Source organism: Ipomoea nil, unplaced genomic scaffold (assembly GCF_001879475.1).
Source record: "Ipomoea nil cultivar Tokyo-kokei standard unplaced genomic scaffold, Asagao_1.1 scaffold2971, whole genome shotgun sequence".
In the NCBI taxonomy this organism is placed as follows: domain Eukaryota; kingdom Viridiplantae; phylum Streptophyta; class Magnoliopsida; order Solanales; family Convolvulaceae; genus Ipomoea; species Ipomoea nil.
This window is the reverse complement of record NW_017619399.1, coordinates 108,739-126,397: the sequence shown is the minus strand read 5'-3', so window position 1 is coordinate 126,397 and position 17,659 is coordinate 108,739. Positions and strand designations below refer to the sequence as shown.

The following is a 17,659-nucleotide window of genomic DNA, read 5'->3' as shown; positions in this document are numbered from 1 at the left end:
AAAAGTTAGACGAAAATATGAAAAACACATTTGAGAAATGTGTTTTATCATATTTCCAGTTAAACTTAAAACGCAAATGAGACTTGTGTTTTTTGAGAAACGTATTTTTTTTTTTTTAAATTTTGGTTTCTCCGGCGAAGGAGAAGGCCACTGGTTGCCTTCTCCTTCGCCGAAGAAGCCAGCGACCCCATTTTTGGTCGTTGATTTCACCAGCAAAGGAGAAGGCCACTCCTTCGCCGACCAAAACTGGTCGCTGGTTTCTCCGGCGAAGGAGAAGGCAACCAGTTCTTCGCCAGAGAAGCCAAAATTTTAAAATAATAATAATAATAATAATAATAATAATAATAATAAATTTGCATTTCTCGAGAAACACAAGTGAAATTTACGTGTCTTGAGAAACGCAAGTGTTTTAAGTTTGACCGGAAATATGATAAAACGTATTTTTCAAATGTGTTTTCATATTTTCGTCCAACTTTTTTTTTTTTTGTTCGTATTTTAAAAAATTGCATGTTTCACCTTCACATTTCTGTCTTTTTCCCCTTGTCCGTGTTGCCATCTTGCATGCATGCATGCATACCAATGCCATTGCTAGGAAACCTGGCCGGCGGCCCCATCATGAAGATAGCAGACCAACGTGGAAGAATCGCACAACAGATGAGAACCGCCCCGGCCCCGGTACCCGATCTTCTCCTTAGCTTTCCAGATCAGACGACTATCAGAGATGAGATAAGAATCTGAGACGCCAGTGGGGACCCACCCAATTTCTGACTCGCTCTATCAACTCCTCTTCCGCCTTTACCTCAATTTTACTTCTTACGCTGTCTCTTTCTTATTGGTTACCTTTCATTTTGAAATGATTATCTGATGCTGGACCCGGACCCATGTAAAACAAATTTATTTTATTTTATGTTATTAATTTATTCAAAAAAGTTTAACAATGAATATAAAATAGTGTAAGTGGCAAACAGATTCTTGGGAATACAGACATGCATGTACATTATGAGCACTGAAAATCAATCACTACTTTAATTTGGTAGCTCAATTGGAGATGACTGCCCAAGATTTCATGGGAAAAAACAAATGATTAATTGAATCATAAAATGTTTGGTTTTATGTCACTGGGGAACAAATATTACTCTGGTAAATGGGTGCTACAAAATTTTAGAAAGGAAGCTATATATTTCAATGAAAACATCATCAGAAAAGAAAAGAATTTAACTACCTACAAAGGTCGAGTTCTGGTTAAGACGATGAAATATTAGTTGCGCAAGTTTGCAGCTCCTGGAAAGGCTGGGGTCTTGCGAGAGTCTAGCAATGCCGGGTTTTATTTTCATGTGATGATAAGTAGATTGTTTTCGTACCCGTTATTCTGAACAATGGGGCGTAGAGGATCAATCCTCCATTCACCGTCAACAATGAACTTGATCTGCAGAGGGAATGAAATACTCACTATTCCAAAGGATCGGAGTACATAATATTGAAGTCACTGAGTAGAGATAACAACGAACCTCGTATCTGCCCGGATACAGCTTCAAGCGCAAAGAAAAAATACCTGTACTCAATTTCTCCATCTTCCTCTGCAATCAAATATTGCATATTATGCTACCAATCAAGGATAAAACATAGTGAAGATGATTAATATCATAATATGCTGTTTTCTTTCCCAAGTAATGGGGATGTGAAATGATTTACAGACTCAAAACTGCAAGTGCCCATTAATCTATCAGAGTACAAAGACTTTACATAGCTTTTGATGTCTGTTATCCATCACTTTCATCGATACAAATGACGATGTAGATCTAACTTTTAAAAGTAACTAATTCCTATTGTTTTTTTTGTAGTTACAGACCCTTGAATGAACATCAAGAAATTATAGATCATATAACTTTTTCTATCCAATTGCCTTATGGGAAACTCCATTATTAGATTGTAGATTTGTAGTGGGGTAGATGTTTTGCTATACAAGGAATCAGGGTTGCAATGACGGAGAAGAATAGAACAACTTTGCTTTAAATCACAAAACCTCGCAAAATCATATTTGCACATCTTTTCATCTTTTTTTTTTTCCACTTGTAGGTTAAGTGCAATCAAATTAGCATATCTTGTGTGCAAAGTGGAAACTCCTATAAATATCAAATTTAGTTGTTTTAATGCAGCAAAACGAGTTCCTGCATTTAAGGAAGGGCTATGTTATGCTTCAAACATCAGCAATACCAAGAGTCAAGAGATCTATGAAGCAGTTCCAAACCATTATCCCCATTTTGAGTTTCAACTGTATCTGCTTCCAAACTGAATCTACATAATAACTAACCTTAACTCACAAGAATGGAAAGCACTGGATATGTGAACCACTGGTTTGGACACATCACCATGTTAACTTAAATCTATTAAATGAAAAAATAAAATTAGGCAATAAATTGCAGACTGATTAAGCATGAAAAAGCAAATCATTTTCTGATGATCAATTTTTCAGGAAGAAAGAAACCAACAAAATGAAGTTTCCCTATCACCAAAAGATTGATGTAACCCTCAAAATTAGAATAGCATCTGTTAGAAATAAACAGTTATAGAAGATGGAAAGGCAAAGAAATAAATAGACTAGGAAGTGGAGAGTCTATAAAACTGTCCATTGTTGTAGTATATATATCTAAGTTGTAGCAGTGAAGAAGACATAGAAAATAGAACAAACACATTGGTTGATATCCTCTCTTTCTAGCAACATGGTATCAGAGCCGGCGAGAGTGAAGTAGTGGGCCGTGCTTGGAAAGAGGAGGCGACGCCGGAGCTCGAGCCGCACCGCCATCGGAGCTTCCACGCGCCGCCGCCGTCCAGATGCTCCGACGCCACGCGCCGGCGCGTGAGGCGTTCTCCGGCCACCTTCGTCGACGGCAATTGCTCTGGGGGGACTCGCTGTGTGGAGTAGGTTCTGGCCAGGTATGTTTTGTGGAGTTCTGGTTTGTGGATGTTTGCACTTAGGGTTTGCAGTCCTGGGTTGAACGTGAATAGGGAACAGTTTATTGTTGCTTCTCCTTAAGATTTTGGGTTTACCGTCCTAGGTTCAACTTGAATAGGCAGTCATGGCAGAAGGAAGTAATAGGAATATTACTGTTGTATCTACTCCATCTAAATTAATTGATGTAGTATTGACTGCTGATGGGTCTAATTTTGCTGAATGGAAATTCTTGTTTAAAATTAATTTAGATGGAATGGGTAAAGGGGACCATTTAGATTAAGATTGCCCTGCAGATAATAAAGAATGGGAAGCAGATGAGCTTTATTATCACGAGTAATTAATTGTATTGATAGGAAGGTAATTTTATCAATGCAACATTGTACCACAGTTAAAGCAGTGTGGGAGTTAGTGTCTGAATGGTTCAGAGGGACAAGCAATTTAAGGAAATTATATCAGTTGTCTCAGGATGTCTATAGACCTAATCAAAAAGGTCGAGATCTGAGAGATTACTATTATGATTTTAAAAGCTTAAGTGAAGCTTTATGCACTGCAATGCCTATTACAACTGATGTGAAAACAATAAAAACACAATGTGATCAGTTAATTGCTTTTAGTTGGATTTCCGGACTTGACAAAGAATATGAGATTCTTAGGTCACAATTATTGGGAAACAAGGAATTAGGGTCGTTGGACCAAGTGTTCGCTCAGATACAAAATGCAGCAGTAAGTACTGACAATAATGAACCGGTTGAGAAGAGTGTTTTTATATCACAAGGGAGCAATAGTGATGGAAGTGTGTTTGTATCTCAAGGAAATTATACTAATGAAGGGTATAATAGTCGAGGTGGAGGTGGTCGCCATCAAGGACGTGGTGGAAGAGGCTGTGGAGGAGGTCGTGGGGGACCAAGGGTATGTTTCAATTGTGGAGAACCGGGCCATTTCAAAAATCAATGTCCTAAACCACCCATGAAAGCGTCTAAAGTCTTTTGGTCTGATGCTGTTCATACAGCATGTTTCTTGATCAATCGGATGCCATCGTCTGTCCTTCAAGGTCAAATTCCTTATTCTTTAGTGTATCCGATTGACTCTCTTTTTCATCTCCCACCCAAAATATTGGATGTACTTGTTTTGTCCAGGATGTTCGTCCTCAACGCCGAAAACTTAATCCAAAATCTCTTAAGTGTATATTCCTGGGATACTCGCATACTCAGAAGGGTTATAGATGCTATTCACCTGACTTGGGGCGGTATTTAGTGTCAGCCGATGTTACTTTCTTTGAAAACATGGTGTTCACTGGGAGTGTTGGGTCATCTGGGTATGGGTCTACTCAAGACAATGACTTTCTTACATATACTATTACCATACCTGTCGAGTCTGTTTCTAGACCCCCCATTACACAGGTTTATACTCGGCGGCTGAGAGATGAAGTGGCACCACCCGAACCACAAGTGAATACTTCTTCCTTACCAGAATCTTCGTCAAATGATCTGGATCTTCCCATTGCCCTTCGTAAAGGTAAACGCCGTTGTCAAAACCCTATTTCCTCTTTTGTGTCTTATAATCATTTGCCATTGTCATCTCGCACCTTTGTATCATGTTTAGATTCTATGTCAGTTCCAAACGCTTTGAGTCGGGCTTTAGCACATGATGGGTGGAGACAGACAATGGAGGAGGAGATGGCTGCTCTTGAGGACAACCATACTTGGGATTTGGTACCCCTCCCGGTCGGTAAGACTGCATATGGTTGCAACTGGGTTTATGTTGTGAAAATGAACCCTGATGGGTCTGTGGCTAGACATAAAGCTCATCTAGTAGCAAAGGGATATACACAAACTTATGGTGTTGATTATACAGAATCTTTCTCCCCGATAGCTAAGATAGCTTCAGTTTGTATCTTTATTTCCTTAGCTGCGTCTAACCACTGGCCTCTGTATCAGCTAGATGTCAAAATTGCCTTTTTGCATGGTGATTTGGTTGAGGAAGTCTACATGGAGCAACCTCCTGGGTTTGTTGCTCAGGGGGAGTCTGGAAGAGTGTGTAAATTGAAAAAGTCTCTATATGGCCTGAAGCAATCTCCACGAGCTTGGTTTGGGAGGTTTAGTAGTGTGATTATGGAGTTTGGTATGCAAAGGAGTCAGTGTGATCATACTGTCTTTTTCAAGCATACTAATGATGGGTGCATTCTCTTGATTGTTTATGTTGATGATATAGTAATCACAAGTAATGATGCAGTAGGTATTGAAGCTCTTAAATCTTTCCTCAAAGAAAAGTTTCACACGAAAGATTTGGGAGTGTTGAAGTATTTTTTAGGAATTGAAGTTGCTCGCTCTCGAAAAGGAATATTTCTCTCCCAAAGGAAATATGTGCTAGATCTGATTGATGATACTGGGTTGTTGGGATCAAAACCATGTGAGACCCCTATGGAGTAGGGTGTGAGACTTGTGGCTGGTGAGGGGGAGGCCTTTGATTCTCCAGAAAGATATAGGAAGTTGGTGGGAAAGTTGAATTATCTCACCATTACGTGTCCTGATATTGCTTTTCCAGTTAGTGTGGTAAGTCAGTTCATGCAAGCACCCATGCGAACTCATTGGGAGGCAGCAGTTCGAATTGTAAAGTATCTCAAGAATGCACCAGGTAAAGGCATTCTATATGCTGATCATGGTCATGCGAGAGTTGAGGCATTTTCAGATGCTGATTGGGCAGGTTCGTTCAGTGACAGGAAGTCTACAACAGGGCATTGTGTGTTTGTAGGAGGTAATTTGGTTTCTTGGAAAAGCAAGAAACAGACTGTTGTGGCTCAGTCTAGTGCAGAATCTGAGTACAGGGCGATGGCTCATGTTACATGTGAAATAACTTGGGTGCACAATATGTTGAAGGAGGTTGGTGTGGAAGTGATGAAGCCCATACGTTTATGGTGTGATAATCAAGCAGCTATACACATTTCAAACAATCCAGTGTTCCATGAGCATACCAAGCATATTGAGGTAGATTGTCATTTTGTGCGTGAAAAGATTCAACAAGGCCTCATTTCCATGGCTCATGTTCGTAGCGGCGATCAACTAGCTGATGTGTTCACCAAAGGGCTTAGCAGGGACAGGGTTGAGTATATTTGTAACAAGTTGGGCATGATTAATATATATGCTCCAGCTCGAGGGGGAGTGTTAGAAATAAACAGTTATAGAAGATGGAAAGGCATAGAAATAAATAGACTTGGAAGTGGAGTCTATAAAACTGTCCATTGTTGTAGTATATATATCTAAGTTGTAGCAGTGAAGAAGACACATAAAATAGAACAAACACATTGGTTGATATCCTCTTTTTCTAGCAACAACATCTAGTAATCTAGTTTTTGCCCCCATCCACCTGCTAGATGTTGCTCTCTACAGTCACTCTAGCAAACATTCATAAATTGTGCCACTTGGAACATTGCTCAAGTGTCCTACAGTAAGTAAGTTTGGGCAATTCTATGAGGAAAATATTGTGCTTTAATTAAGGCAAACTACAGCAAGCTTCTTTCTACTAATTCATGTGAAATAAAATCAAACCTGTGTTGCCCAACCATCAAAGGAACCTACTAGGAGAACTTCTGAAGCAGAGTTAGGCCAAACAATATGGGCATTATGAAGAAGTTGCAAAGCTTTATGAGCACCATCAATCCTTTTCTGCTTTTCTTCCAGCATCTTTTGTGCATCACTGAAAAGTATGGCATTTGTTTACTAATTGAAGATGTGTATCCATAATTCCAAAGTACATGATTAAATAGAATGGAGTCATACATACATTGTTGCTAATGTCATTTTGCCCTCAGTTACAGCTAGCTTTGCACGTATTGACCGCAATCTCTCGTGAGCATTAATGAACTCATTCTCCTGGAATTCCCATGCATCAGAAAGCTTTTCCAGACCACTTGTAGTAACCTGGGGAAAATTAAAGGAAACCATTATCTAGAGCACCTGGATGACTACCTTGCATATGACTTTTGCAATTTGAAAAAGATATTTTTGAAAGAAATTTTTTATTAATAGTTTAGTTTGCCATAGTTTGATAAGTTTAAAAATCTTAAAGGTATCAGTTAGTTACTTTATTAGTTTAGTTTGCTTATTGCATAGTAAACATACATCTTAGGATTTCTAGTTCCCCTATGTTCCATGTTTTAGTACAAATACTGTGCCTATTGTAGTCTCTATAGTCTATAATTGTAACTAAGTATGCAATTTCTCTCTATTATTCTCAGTTGTCAAAATAAAGATATCTTAGAAACAAAGGCACCAAATACAGATAATTGTGATTTTACATTCTGAAGTGTGGAAACAAGAAAATAATTAAAAAGAAGAAGAAAGGAAGAAAGAAAGCAAAACTTTTAGATTTCAACCCAGAGCTGTTTGACCTAACATCCATAAAAATATGGACCAGAAATCTTAGATGAAATTTTAACTATTACAAAATGCAGTATGAACTACGGAGTAGATTTTATTCTGATGAACCAGGACAGCAATTTTCCAAGTAGAAATCAAGAAAATTTCAAATATGTTAATTCAATGGAAACAAAAAAATGCCAACGAAAAATTGAACTTCTGACAACAATTATATGGGTATAACTGAATAATAATTTGACTTGAATGCAACACCAACTATTTTTTGAATGATAGTTGGAGTTTGGTATATGGACTTATATTTGTGAAACAATCATGAAACGAATTTCCTGTTTAAAACTCAAAACAAATACCAGATCTCTATCCAATGGTCTAACCAGCTATGACTAATTTGGTTCTCATAGCAGAAACAAATGATTGAACTTGTGACAGGTTGTTAACATGTAACAATGAATTCATTTAGTTAGGTATTCTATAAAAAGAACAACAGTAAATTAAGATGAATGTATGAGAAGAAAATGGCAATCCCTAATACTCTGTTAGAAGTAATTGGCCAAATCACAAAATAGAAGAATGAGATGTCCCACCTCTCTTGAAATGTACTCTTCACTTTTGGACCTCAGCAACTGAAGAGCTGAAGCAAGCTCAACTTCTAGGTGCATTAGGCGAGTTCTTATGTTGTTGTGATTATTACCATTTTGCCTATTTAAATCATCAGTAACACTTTCTGCCAGAAGATCTATGTCATCCATTGAAGCATTTCTTTCACCTTCTCTATTGATCATTCCAAGGTCAATCCTGTCTTTTTAAACAATGAAATAAAATCGCATTTTTATGGTTTAGAAAATGATTGTATGGATGAGCCTACATCAGAATGAACATAAATCAGACAACTACGCCATGTCACCTTTAACAGTTCAACCAGTTCACAGCAAAAGCGTCAGAATTATTGAATAAACTCAAAATTAACTACCATGTTAATGGTAACAGTTCTACAAATAAACTCAAAATTAACTACCATGTTAATGGTAACAGTTCTACAAATGCCAAAACCGAGATTTACATCCAAATGCATGTTATAAAAGAAGTCTTCATTTATGAAGATTATGTAACCACAGCTAAAAAGCATTAACACCAAGAGAGAATAACGGCTTGATAATGAAACAACACTTACCAGAACCAGTGGATACAGGGTTCCTATCATTCTGGCCATCCCTGCTCGAACCATGGTTTCCATTTCTATAATTTCCAATATTGATACCAAGGAACGAATTTCTCTCTTTCTCTAAGCGACTTAGTATCCCCTCAATCCCACCACCTTCCTCAGCTTCAGTTTCTCTGAGTCAAAAACAAAGAAAAGATCAAAATAACTCAGTGAAAACTATATAACTCAAATCTCAGCTATCTAAAAAAAAAAACATAAATCCATAGAAACATAAGATAAACCCTTGCAAGAATTCTTTTTCCTTACCAATTTCATTGACTTCTTCCACCACTATAATATCAAGAGTTAAATGTCTAAGTGTTCCAAAAATAGAAAGAGGAATTACTGAGCACTTCTACAATAACTTCATCAACTTAAACGATAAAGCAATCAAATAAGACACATTATTCCAGTAACAGAAGAATGTTATTATTTACATATTGTGTATAGTTAGCAAAAACCTAGATATATGCATGGTGATGTCAAAAGAGAAGCATTTATCAGGGAAGAAATCCCAAATAGGAACCTCACAATAATCTACCGGATGAAGAAGCTGGCTGAGATGCAGTCTCAGAAGAATCATCAAAACCACTTGACTCCACTTCATTGTTTTCAAACGCTAGAGCCTCTTCATCAAATGCAGTCTCTTGAGAAGGCACTACTTCATTGTTCTCAATAGTTGTAGTCTCTTGACAACTCGCCAGTCTCCTTCGAAGCTTCTCAATTTCAAAATCAATGTCCAATGCCTCGGCTTCTTTATCTACCTGCTCCTCATCCCCTGAATTCCAACCAAGCGTAAACCACCCTCCTCTCTCGCTAATAGCATCAACCAAATCGAACCTCCCCGCTTTCTCCAACTCTTTCCTAGACGGAAACGTCGCGGGCTTTTCGGATTTCTCCATGAACTCCAAAATCCTTGCCTCCAGCTCAGCGTCGCCTTCGCTCGCCAACCCTCCAGCACAACAACACCAATCACAGCCCTCACTTCTCCTCCTCCTCCTGCTCCGCCCAGTCCTCCTCAGCTCAAGAATCCCGTACACACCCATCCCTTTCGCCGCCTCGGGGGTAAAAGTTTTAAATTTTGGGAGGCAATGAACCATTAACACGGGCCTCAACACAAAAACAAGTGAGGGCACGAATGGAGCATTCAACTGTGAGGACGGAATGAAAAGGTTCAAGGCCGCAATGTGTGAGACCATTTCTCAGGCATTTCGTCGAACAGCTGGAGGACGACTCGTGCCTGTAAATCTGTAATAGAGTGCGTGCACCACAGGAAAGAAGTGACCGGTGAAAAAACGACTGAACCAGCAATGCAGCACCGAATAGCGTGGACTGTGGAGGGCATAAATTAAATATTTAACATTATCTTATTAAGGATACAAATATAATTTTTGAATCAATTCAAAAATTTTATGTAATAGTGCTATTTTTTATTAGACCACGAAGTATGGATGGTAATTTGTCCCGTTCTTGACGAGGATTTTCCCGTCCCGACGGAAATGAAGATGGAAAAAATTTTTAAGGAACGACAACGGAGATGGAGAATGTATGTAATTTTCTGTAGGGGACAAGGACAGAAATACCTCTCCCTGCCCCGTCTTTGAATAATTATTATAATTAAAAATTTTATATATATATATATATATATATATATATATATATATATATATATATATATATATATATATATATTAAATTAAGACTTAGGAGATTTTGATTAAGAGTTGACCGGAAACGGGAAATCCCTGTCTCCGTCTAATTTTCGGCGAAGATAGGAATGGAGACTATTTTCAATTTTCCGTTAGGGATGGAGACGAGGCCCGCCCCCGCCCTACCTAGTTGTTATTCTTACCACGAAGTATCTTAAATAGACTCTAATTATAAGAGACACTTTTAATTACATATCATATTCAGACTAATTTCCATTTGCATCGAGCCGGCTCAATTAAGGGACAAAGTGAGACTATATTAAGGCAAATTATTGTGTGAACCATGGTCCACACAGAGTTATGTGGACCATAACAAAAAGTACATTTTAATATATTAAATGTACATTATTTTTGTACTGAATGTATATTATACAATATAATGTACACTCAGTATAAAAATAATGTATATTTCCTAAATACAATGTACATTATTTTTGAACTGAATGTATATTATTTTTATACTGAATGTACATTATTTTACAGTATACAAAATATGGTTCACACAATAATGATTGCTATATTAAAGCTGGAGTACCATATACTAATCTCCTTTATTATAAAGTCATACATAATCTCAAATAATGATTGCAGATTTTGTTGTTAATTCAAATAATAGTCTACTCACTAAAAACTCAAAATATAATGCTAAATAAAGATACAAATCATAGTAAAAACTATCATTATACAAAGTCAGGTTTTGAGTGTAGTGTGTTTGTTTTCTTGTCCTATCTATGATAATATGATATTCCTTCAAGGATCCTTTTTGAAACAGTTCACAGATGTTGCCACTTCACAATTGTCATGGACACGTGATCACTGTATGGCTACTATTCATATGTAATAAGTTAGTTTTGTCACCATGTCTTATGTACCCATCAGTTGATGTCATTGTCTAATGTCTACAAGTTAGTTTAGCAATGTATGTATAATATAATCAATCTTAATTTCCTTTTATATATATATATATATATATATATATATATATATATATATATATATATATATATATATTTATCTACATCTACAATTTCTACAATTCTAATAAGAGCCAATAATGTTAGGCTTGGCTCTTAACTGAAACAAAAAAAATGTCGGTACTACTTGTTTCTTAAAATGAATGGTTCATAGTATTTTGATTTTAGTATTTTTAATGATTTTTCTTATTTACCCTTTATTATATTATTTTCTTTCCTTAAATAATCTTAAATTCCGTTAGTATAAACTTTATTAACGGAATATTCCGTTAACTATTTATTATTCTTAAGAGTTAATTCCAGCAATGGTCCTCCGACTATAGTGATTTTCCAAAATTAGTCCCCGACTTTTAATTTGGACACTTTAGGTCCCTTGACTTTCAATTTCTTTCCAATTGAGGTCCTTTCGTTAGAATATGGTTCATTAGACTTTAAATGAAGGGGTAAACTCGTCCTTTCACCTGCCCATGTATTATTCTTCGTATTTCGCTGTTATACCTTGTAAACATCTCAATAATAGAGGAACGCACACACGAGTAGTCAGCAAATGGAGAACGACGAGGAACATTTTAGGGTTTCGACTAAGATTATCTTCATATATATCGCGTATACAATGGAGAAATACTAAGAATAATACATAGGCAAGTGAAATGATGAGTTTACCCCTTCATTTAAAATTCAATTAACCGTATTCTGACGAAAGGACCTCAATTGGAAAGAAATTGAAAGTCAAGGGACCTAAAGTGTACAAATTAAAAGTCAAGGACTAATTTTGGAAAATCAATATAGTCGGAGGACCATTGCTGGAATTAACTCTTATTCTTAACTTACTTATTAATTTCTATAAGAAAGGTCTTAGGTTCGAACCTCATTCCAATTAGAGTTAGCATAATTGTTAAGCATATAATACGAATATGTTAAAATGTATTAAAAAAATAAAATATAAAATTTAACATAAACTTTGGTCAAATAATTAGCCCGACTAAATACATAGTATTCAATGATTATAAATCATGAACTTTGATAATCATTTGATTTTTTTTCATTAAAAAAAATAAATTTAACTTCAGTTTTTTTTTTTTTCGTTTAATTAATATTCTTTTGATTATTGAGAACAAAACTTAATATTTCAATTATGCTTTTATCAATGCATGAAAACTTCTAAAGAAATTTGTAAGATAATTTTAATATATTATTATTATTATTATAATAATATCTATTGTAACCTTATATTTTGAATTATTTATTATCATCATCTATTGATAGCAATTGTTATTGACAAACTCTCAAAACAATTTGTCTCAACAACGAATGGAAATTTAAAAAAAAAATCAATGATTTCATTATTGTGGATGAAAAATATGTACGCCACTTTATTCAATCGTTATGTTGTGGAACTGTGTCCACCTTCCAATGTGGACACAGTTCTATGTTCATAATTACTGAACTATATGTTTATAATTATAAAGCTATATGTTCATAATTTTTGAACTTCATATTCATAATTATTGAACTCTATATTCACAATTACAGAACTCTATGTTCATAATTACTGAACTATATGTTTATAATTATAAAGCTATATATTCATAATTTTTAACTTCATATTCACAATTATTGAATCTCTATATTCATAATTACAGAACTATATGTTCATAATTATGTTCACAACTCTATGTTCATAATTTCTGAACTATATATTCATAATTATGAACAATTTTGGAACCGGGTCCACCTTTGTCCACCTTGCAAGGTGGACACGGTTCCACATCATAATTTTCCAACTTTATTGCTGTTATTACTTAAATTAAAAAATAAATTAGTAGCTACAACAAAAAATAATATATATGTATTTAATTAATTTAGAATTAGATGTCTCACAACACATGAAACATGTAGGGGAAAACTACCACTTCCAAATATCAACATGTGCTTGTAAGATAAAGAGTTCATAGCACAACTAAGATCTCAGTCATATACATAACAAGACAAATCTAAAACTTCATACATCATAATCTCATTGCATGATGAATCCCTTTATGATACTACCAATAAACCAATTGCACATGACACACTACCAATAACACAAAAAAAAAAAAAAAGACATGTACTGAAGATGAAAACAATAACAATGTGGTAGGGAATATCCCGACCGACATAAGCTTTACCCCGACCGACTTGCCTTTGTTTTTCTCTCTTTGTTTTACAGGTAACAGGTCGGGCTTCATGTGAAGAACCCGGTCGGGGTCCGACCGGGAGTTGCCCGAGCAGTAGTGTCGACCACCGAGCGGTAGCCCTTTGGCGAGAGAGCTGACAAAGGACACGTGGCAGCTCTTTACGACGACAGACAAGGCACCCGAGAGGATGACACGTGGTGGCTACGTGGAGAACATGCCGAACGACCGGATTCTTGTCCCCGGCACAGCGGCTATAAATACCCACAGTAGCTACAGTGTAGAGGACTTTTGGACGATCGATAGGTTGTTACTAGAGAATCCCGACCGCAGTCAGTCGGCACTCAGAGCAACCAAGTAGATTGTACTTAGGGCCTCTACCGTGATCAATAAAGATATTTACTTGCTTTAATTGGTCTCGGGTTTATTTTATATTGCTTACGTAGAATTAGCAGTATCATTTTGGCGCCGTCCATGGGGACCCGTGCAAGAAAGCAACGTCTTGACGAGCACTCAGTTCCTTTGCAACAATGTATCCGTGGGCATACAACAATTTCGTCGACGATCAGGTGGATGCAGCGAGTTCATCCAATCACCACGCTACCCAACAGCAAGGTCAGACGGTGGACTTGAATCTTAATCTCTCACCACCGCATCCATCTAACACATACCCGGCTGCCCAACAGCCGGTGAACTACATTCAACCGGGATATCCAACACCCGGTCAGCCGTATCAACAACAGTCGGTGATGTATCCCGGTCAGTACCCGTACCCGGTCCCACCTCCGCCGTACGGGTATTGGCCTGGCCAACCGATGTACTACACTCCCCCGGTTGGGTATCCACCATATACGCCTGCTTACACGGCTCCAGCCGCTACCCCTTCAGTTTACCCGACCCCACAGGTAGAGCCGCAGCGTCAGTTCGCTTCCCGGGCTCGACGCTCGGCTCGTTCGCGGTTGGGGTCGGGGGGTGCTGATGCGATGGAGGCACCATGGCAGGCCCAGCAAGCGGCCGAGGTTCCCGCCCAAGCGGAGGACCCCGAAGAAGTTGCCCGAGCGGCAGCTTTTGATCGTCTTCGACCGGAGATGCGGCAGCGTTTGGGACCCCAAGACCCGAATCGTCAGCCGGAAGACGTGCAGATGCAGGAAGCCAGCCAGGAGGCTTCATCCGGGTATAGTGGGTCGAGATCTCACCGACGGCGACGCGCTCGGGATACAGCCCAAGCTGCCCAAGCCGCTGAGCTCAACGAGACCCGAGGATTGCTCTATAACCTCCAGGCGGAGTTTGCGCAATTCAGAAACGCGCACCCTGCAACACCCCCGGTCGACCAATCGACCCTACACCAGACGCCTTTCACAGCGGCGGTGATGGCTCAGCCTTACCCGCTTGATTTAAAGGTCTCTGGAGAGAAAAGTTATGATGGCCGGACAGACCCCGAGGCTCATGTTAACGACTTCTACAGCAATATGATGCTGAAGGGTGTGTCAGACGCCGTAATGAACAGGGCTTTTTATTCCACGCTTACCGGTCGGGCGGCGGAATGGTTCCGAACTTTGCAGCCGGGCTCGATCGACAAGTTTGACACCTTGGCGATCAAGTTTGTGAGGAAGTTCATCACTTCAAAAGTGGTGAGGAAGCCCTATATGTATCTGGAGAAGGCCAAGCAACTTGAAGGCGATAGCTTGACCGACTTCCTCATCAAGTGGAAGGCGGCGGTCGGGGAGGTTGAGCCCATGGATGATGCGACCGCCACCCACATGCTACACATCTCTCTCCGGGCGGGGTATTTATATCAAGATTTCATTTTACATCCCCCGGCCACTTATGGGGAGGCCCTTCGAAGGTTCACAGATTATGCCAACGCTGGCGAGGCGAACGCCGTAAAACGCTCGCAGGAGGTCGGGTCTTCGTCCCGTAAACCGGCCGGCCGGGCGGAACACCGATCGGGTGATGACCATCCCCGATCCCGCACCAGGCCTGGTGAGTTTACGGCCTTGAACCGATCCGCAGCGGAGGCCATGCAATATGCCCAGTCTTGCAATCTCATCAAGCTCCCCCATCCCGATCGAGATGGTCCTGACAAGAGTAAGCATTGCGCTTACCATCGATGTGCTGGGCATGACACTGAAGAGTGTACCCACTTGCGCCAACTGTTGGAGGATTTGCTCAATCTTGGGAAGTTGGACAAGTGTGTGGGGAGGAGAGAAGACCCCAAAAGGAATACCGATCGGAGAGATCACCGGCGCTCCTATCACCGTTCCGATCGTGAAGGACGCTCCGATCGGTCAGGTCAGGACCGAAGAGACGATCGAAGAGATGATCGTCGTGATGACCGACGGGACCCTGACCCTCCGTTTAGCAGCCGACCAGCAGGAAAGCCGACCATCCACGTTATTTTCGGTGGATTGGAAGACGTTTCCCGACCGCGGAGTAATTGCCCGGTCGCCATAGTGGATTCCCGGGAGACTGGGAAGAGGCAGAAGATGGAGCCCATAACCTTCACCCTGGAAGATCAACCCAGCAGCGGCGACCACGGCATGGAGGCGCTCGTGGTCACGATTGACGTCAAAGGGACGGATGTCCAGAGGGTTATGGTCGACACTGGCAGCAGTGTGAACGTCCTTTATTTGGACGTGTTTGAGAAACTTGGCCTTGACAGGAAGGAGCTGACTCCGGTCGGTGTACCACTGTCGGGTTTTACCGGGGCTCTTATTTACCCCGAGGGAAAGATAACGCTCCCGGTCGAGATCGGCGCAGCCCCGAAGTCGATCAAGACGGAGCTAGAATTCGTTGTGGTCAACCTCCATTGCGTCCACAACATTATCTTGGGCCGACCCGCCATTATGAAGATCGGTGGGATAATTTCAATGCCCCACCTGTGCATGAAATTCCCCACCCCCAATGGGGTCGGTGTACTCCGCGGCGACGTCCAATCCGCCCGGAAGTGTTACACCCGAGCGGTCAACAGACGTGACTCCGGTTCGTCTTCCTGGGTGAACACCATAGCCAAAGAGGATGCTAAAGATCGGAAGGAACAGCCTGAGCCTTCCGAGGAAATAGAAGAAGTTCCCCTATCCGAGGACCGACCGGATAGGAAGATTAAGATTGGTCGGGCCCTCACCCCCGAGCTCCGAGCGGAAATTTTGGCCATACTCCGGGAGTATGCCGACATTTTTGCGTGGGGGCCCGAAGACATGCCCGGGATCGACCGATCGGTAATCTGCCACAAGTTAGCCGTCGATCCCGCAGCAAAGCCTGTCGTGCAAAAAACCCGGCACCTTTCTTCCGATCGCCGCGAGTTTGTTAGAGAAGAAGTCAAGAAGATGGCGGCGATCGAGCACATCCGACCGGTGATCTATCCCGAGTGGGTGGCCAATATTGTCCTTGTTCCTAAGCCCCCAGCTTGGAGGATGTGCATTGATTTTACCGACCTCAACAAGGCCTGTCCGCTCGACCCGTATCCTCTACCGAGTATCTACCAGATGGTTGACGAGACGGCCGGGGCCGAGTTAATGAGTTTCATGGATGCATTCAAGGGTTATCATCAAATCATGATGCACCATGAAGATGAGAGCAAGACAGCCTTCGTGACCCCGGACGGGCTGTATTGCTACCGAGTGATGCCGTTCGGCCTCCGTAACGCAGGAGCGACCTACCAGAGAATGGTCAATATGCTCTTTGCCGATTTGCTGGGCCGAACGATGGAAGCTTATATTGATGACATGCTGGTCAAGAGTCGGGACCGATCCGACCACACTCGGGATCTCCGGGAGTGCTTCCAGATCATGAGGAAGTACCAGTTGCGGCTGAACCCGACTAAGTGTACATTTGCGGTTCAGACCGGCAAGTTCCTCGGCTACATGATGACCAAGAGAGGAATTGAGCCTAACCCGGCCAAAGTGAAAGCGATTCTGGACATGCAACCACCTTCTACCGTTCGAGAAGTCCAGCAATTGACCGGTCGGTTGGCAGCCCTCAGCCGGTTCCTCTCTAAGTTGGCCGAGCGCGCTTTACCTTTCTTCAAGGTATTGCGAAAGGTTAACGGATTCGTCTGGGACGAAGAATGCCGAGCGGCTTTTGATGAGCTGAAGGAGTATCTCATGTCACCAATCGTGCTCTCAAAGCCCGAACTCGGAGAAGAGCTAGACGTGTACTTCGCCGTCTCCGATCGTGCAGTAAGCGCAGTATTGTGCCGAACCGATCCGGAAGGGGTCCAGCGACCGGTGTACTACGTAAGCCACGCGCTACATGGTCCCGAGCTCCGGTACT

General features: G+C 40.5%; 1 protein-coding gene across 3 annotated transcripts; it reads right to left on the bottom strand.

The window, feature by feature from the left end:
• Positions 1–1,007: 1,007 nt before the first annotated feature.
• On the bottom strand, positions 1,008–9,875 carry LOC109162951. Of its 3 annotated transcripts, XM_019311659.1 has the most exons (8): positions 9,062–9,873; positions 8,501–8,664; positions 7,914–8,128; positions 6,734–6,870; positions 6,499–6,646; positions 1,509–1,577; positions 1,298–1,426; positions 1,008–1,256 (listed from the first exon to the last, which is right to left on the bottom strand). In XM_019311659.1, exons 1-7 carry the CDS (start codon positions 9,727–9,729, stop codon positions 1,331–1,333), a joined length of 1,497 nt encoding a protein of 498 aa, XP_019167204.1. In that variant the 5' UTR covers positions 9,730–9,873; the 3' UTR covers positions 1,008–1,256; positions 1,298–1,330. The 3 variants fall into 3 exon arrangements, with proteins under 3 accessions (XP_019167204.1, XP_019167203.1, XP_019167205.1); XM_019311658.1 differs by having other exon boundaries at positions 1,008–1,426; XM_019311660.1 differs by lacking the exons at positions 1,008–1,256; positions 1,298–1,426; positions 1,509–1,577 and adding an exon at positions 6,288–6,392 and having other exon boundaries at positions 9,062–9,875.
• Positions 9,876–17,659: the final 7,784 nt, after the last annotated feature.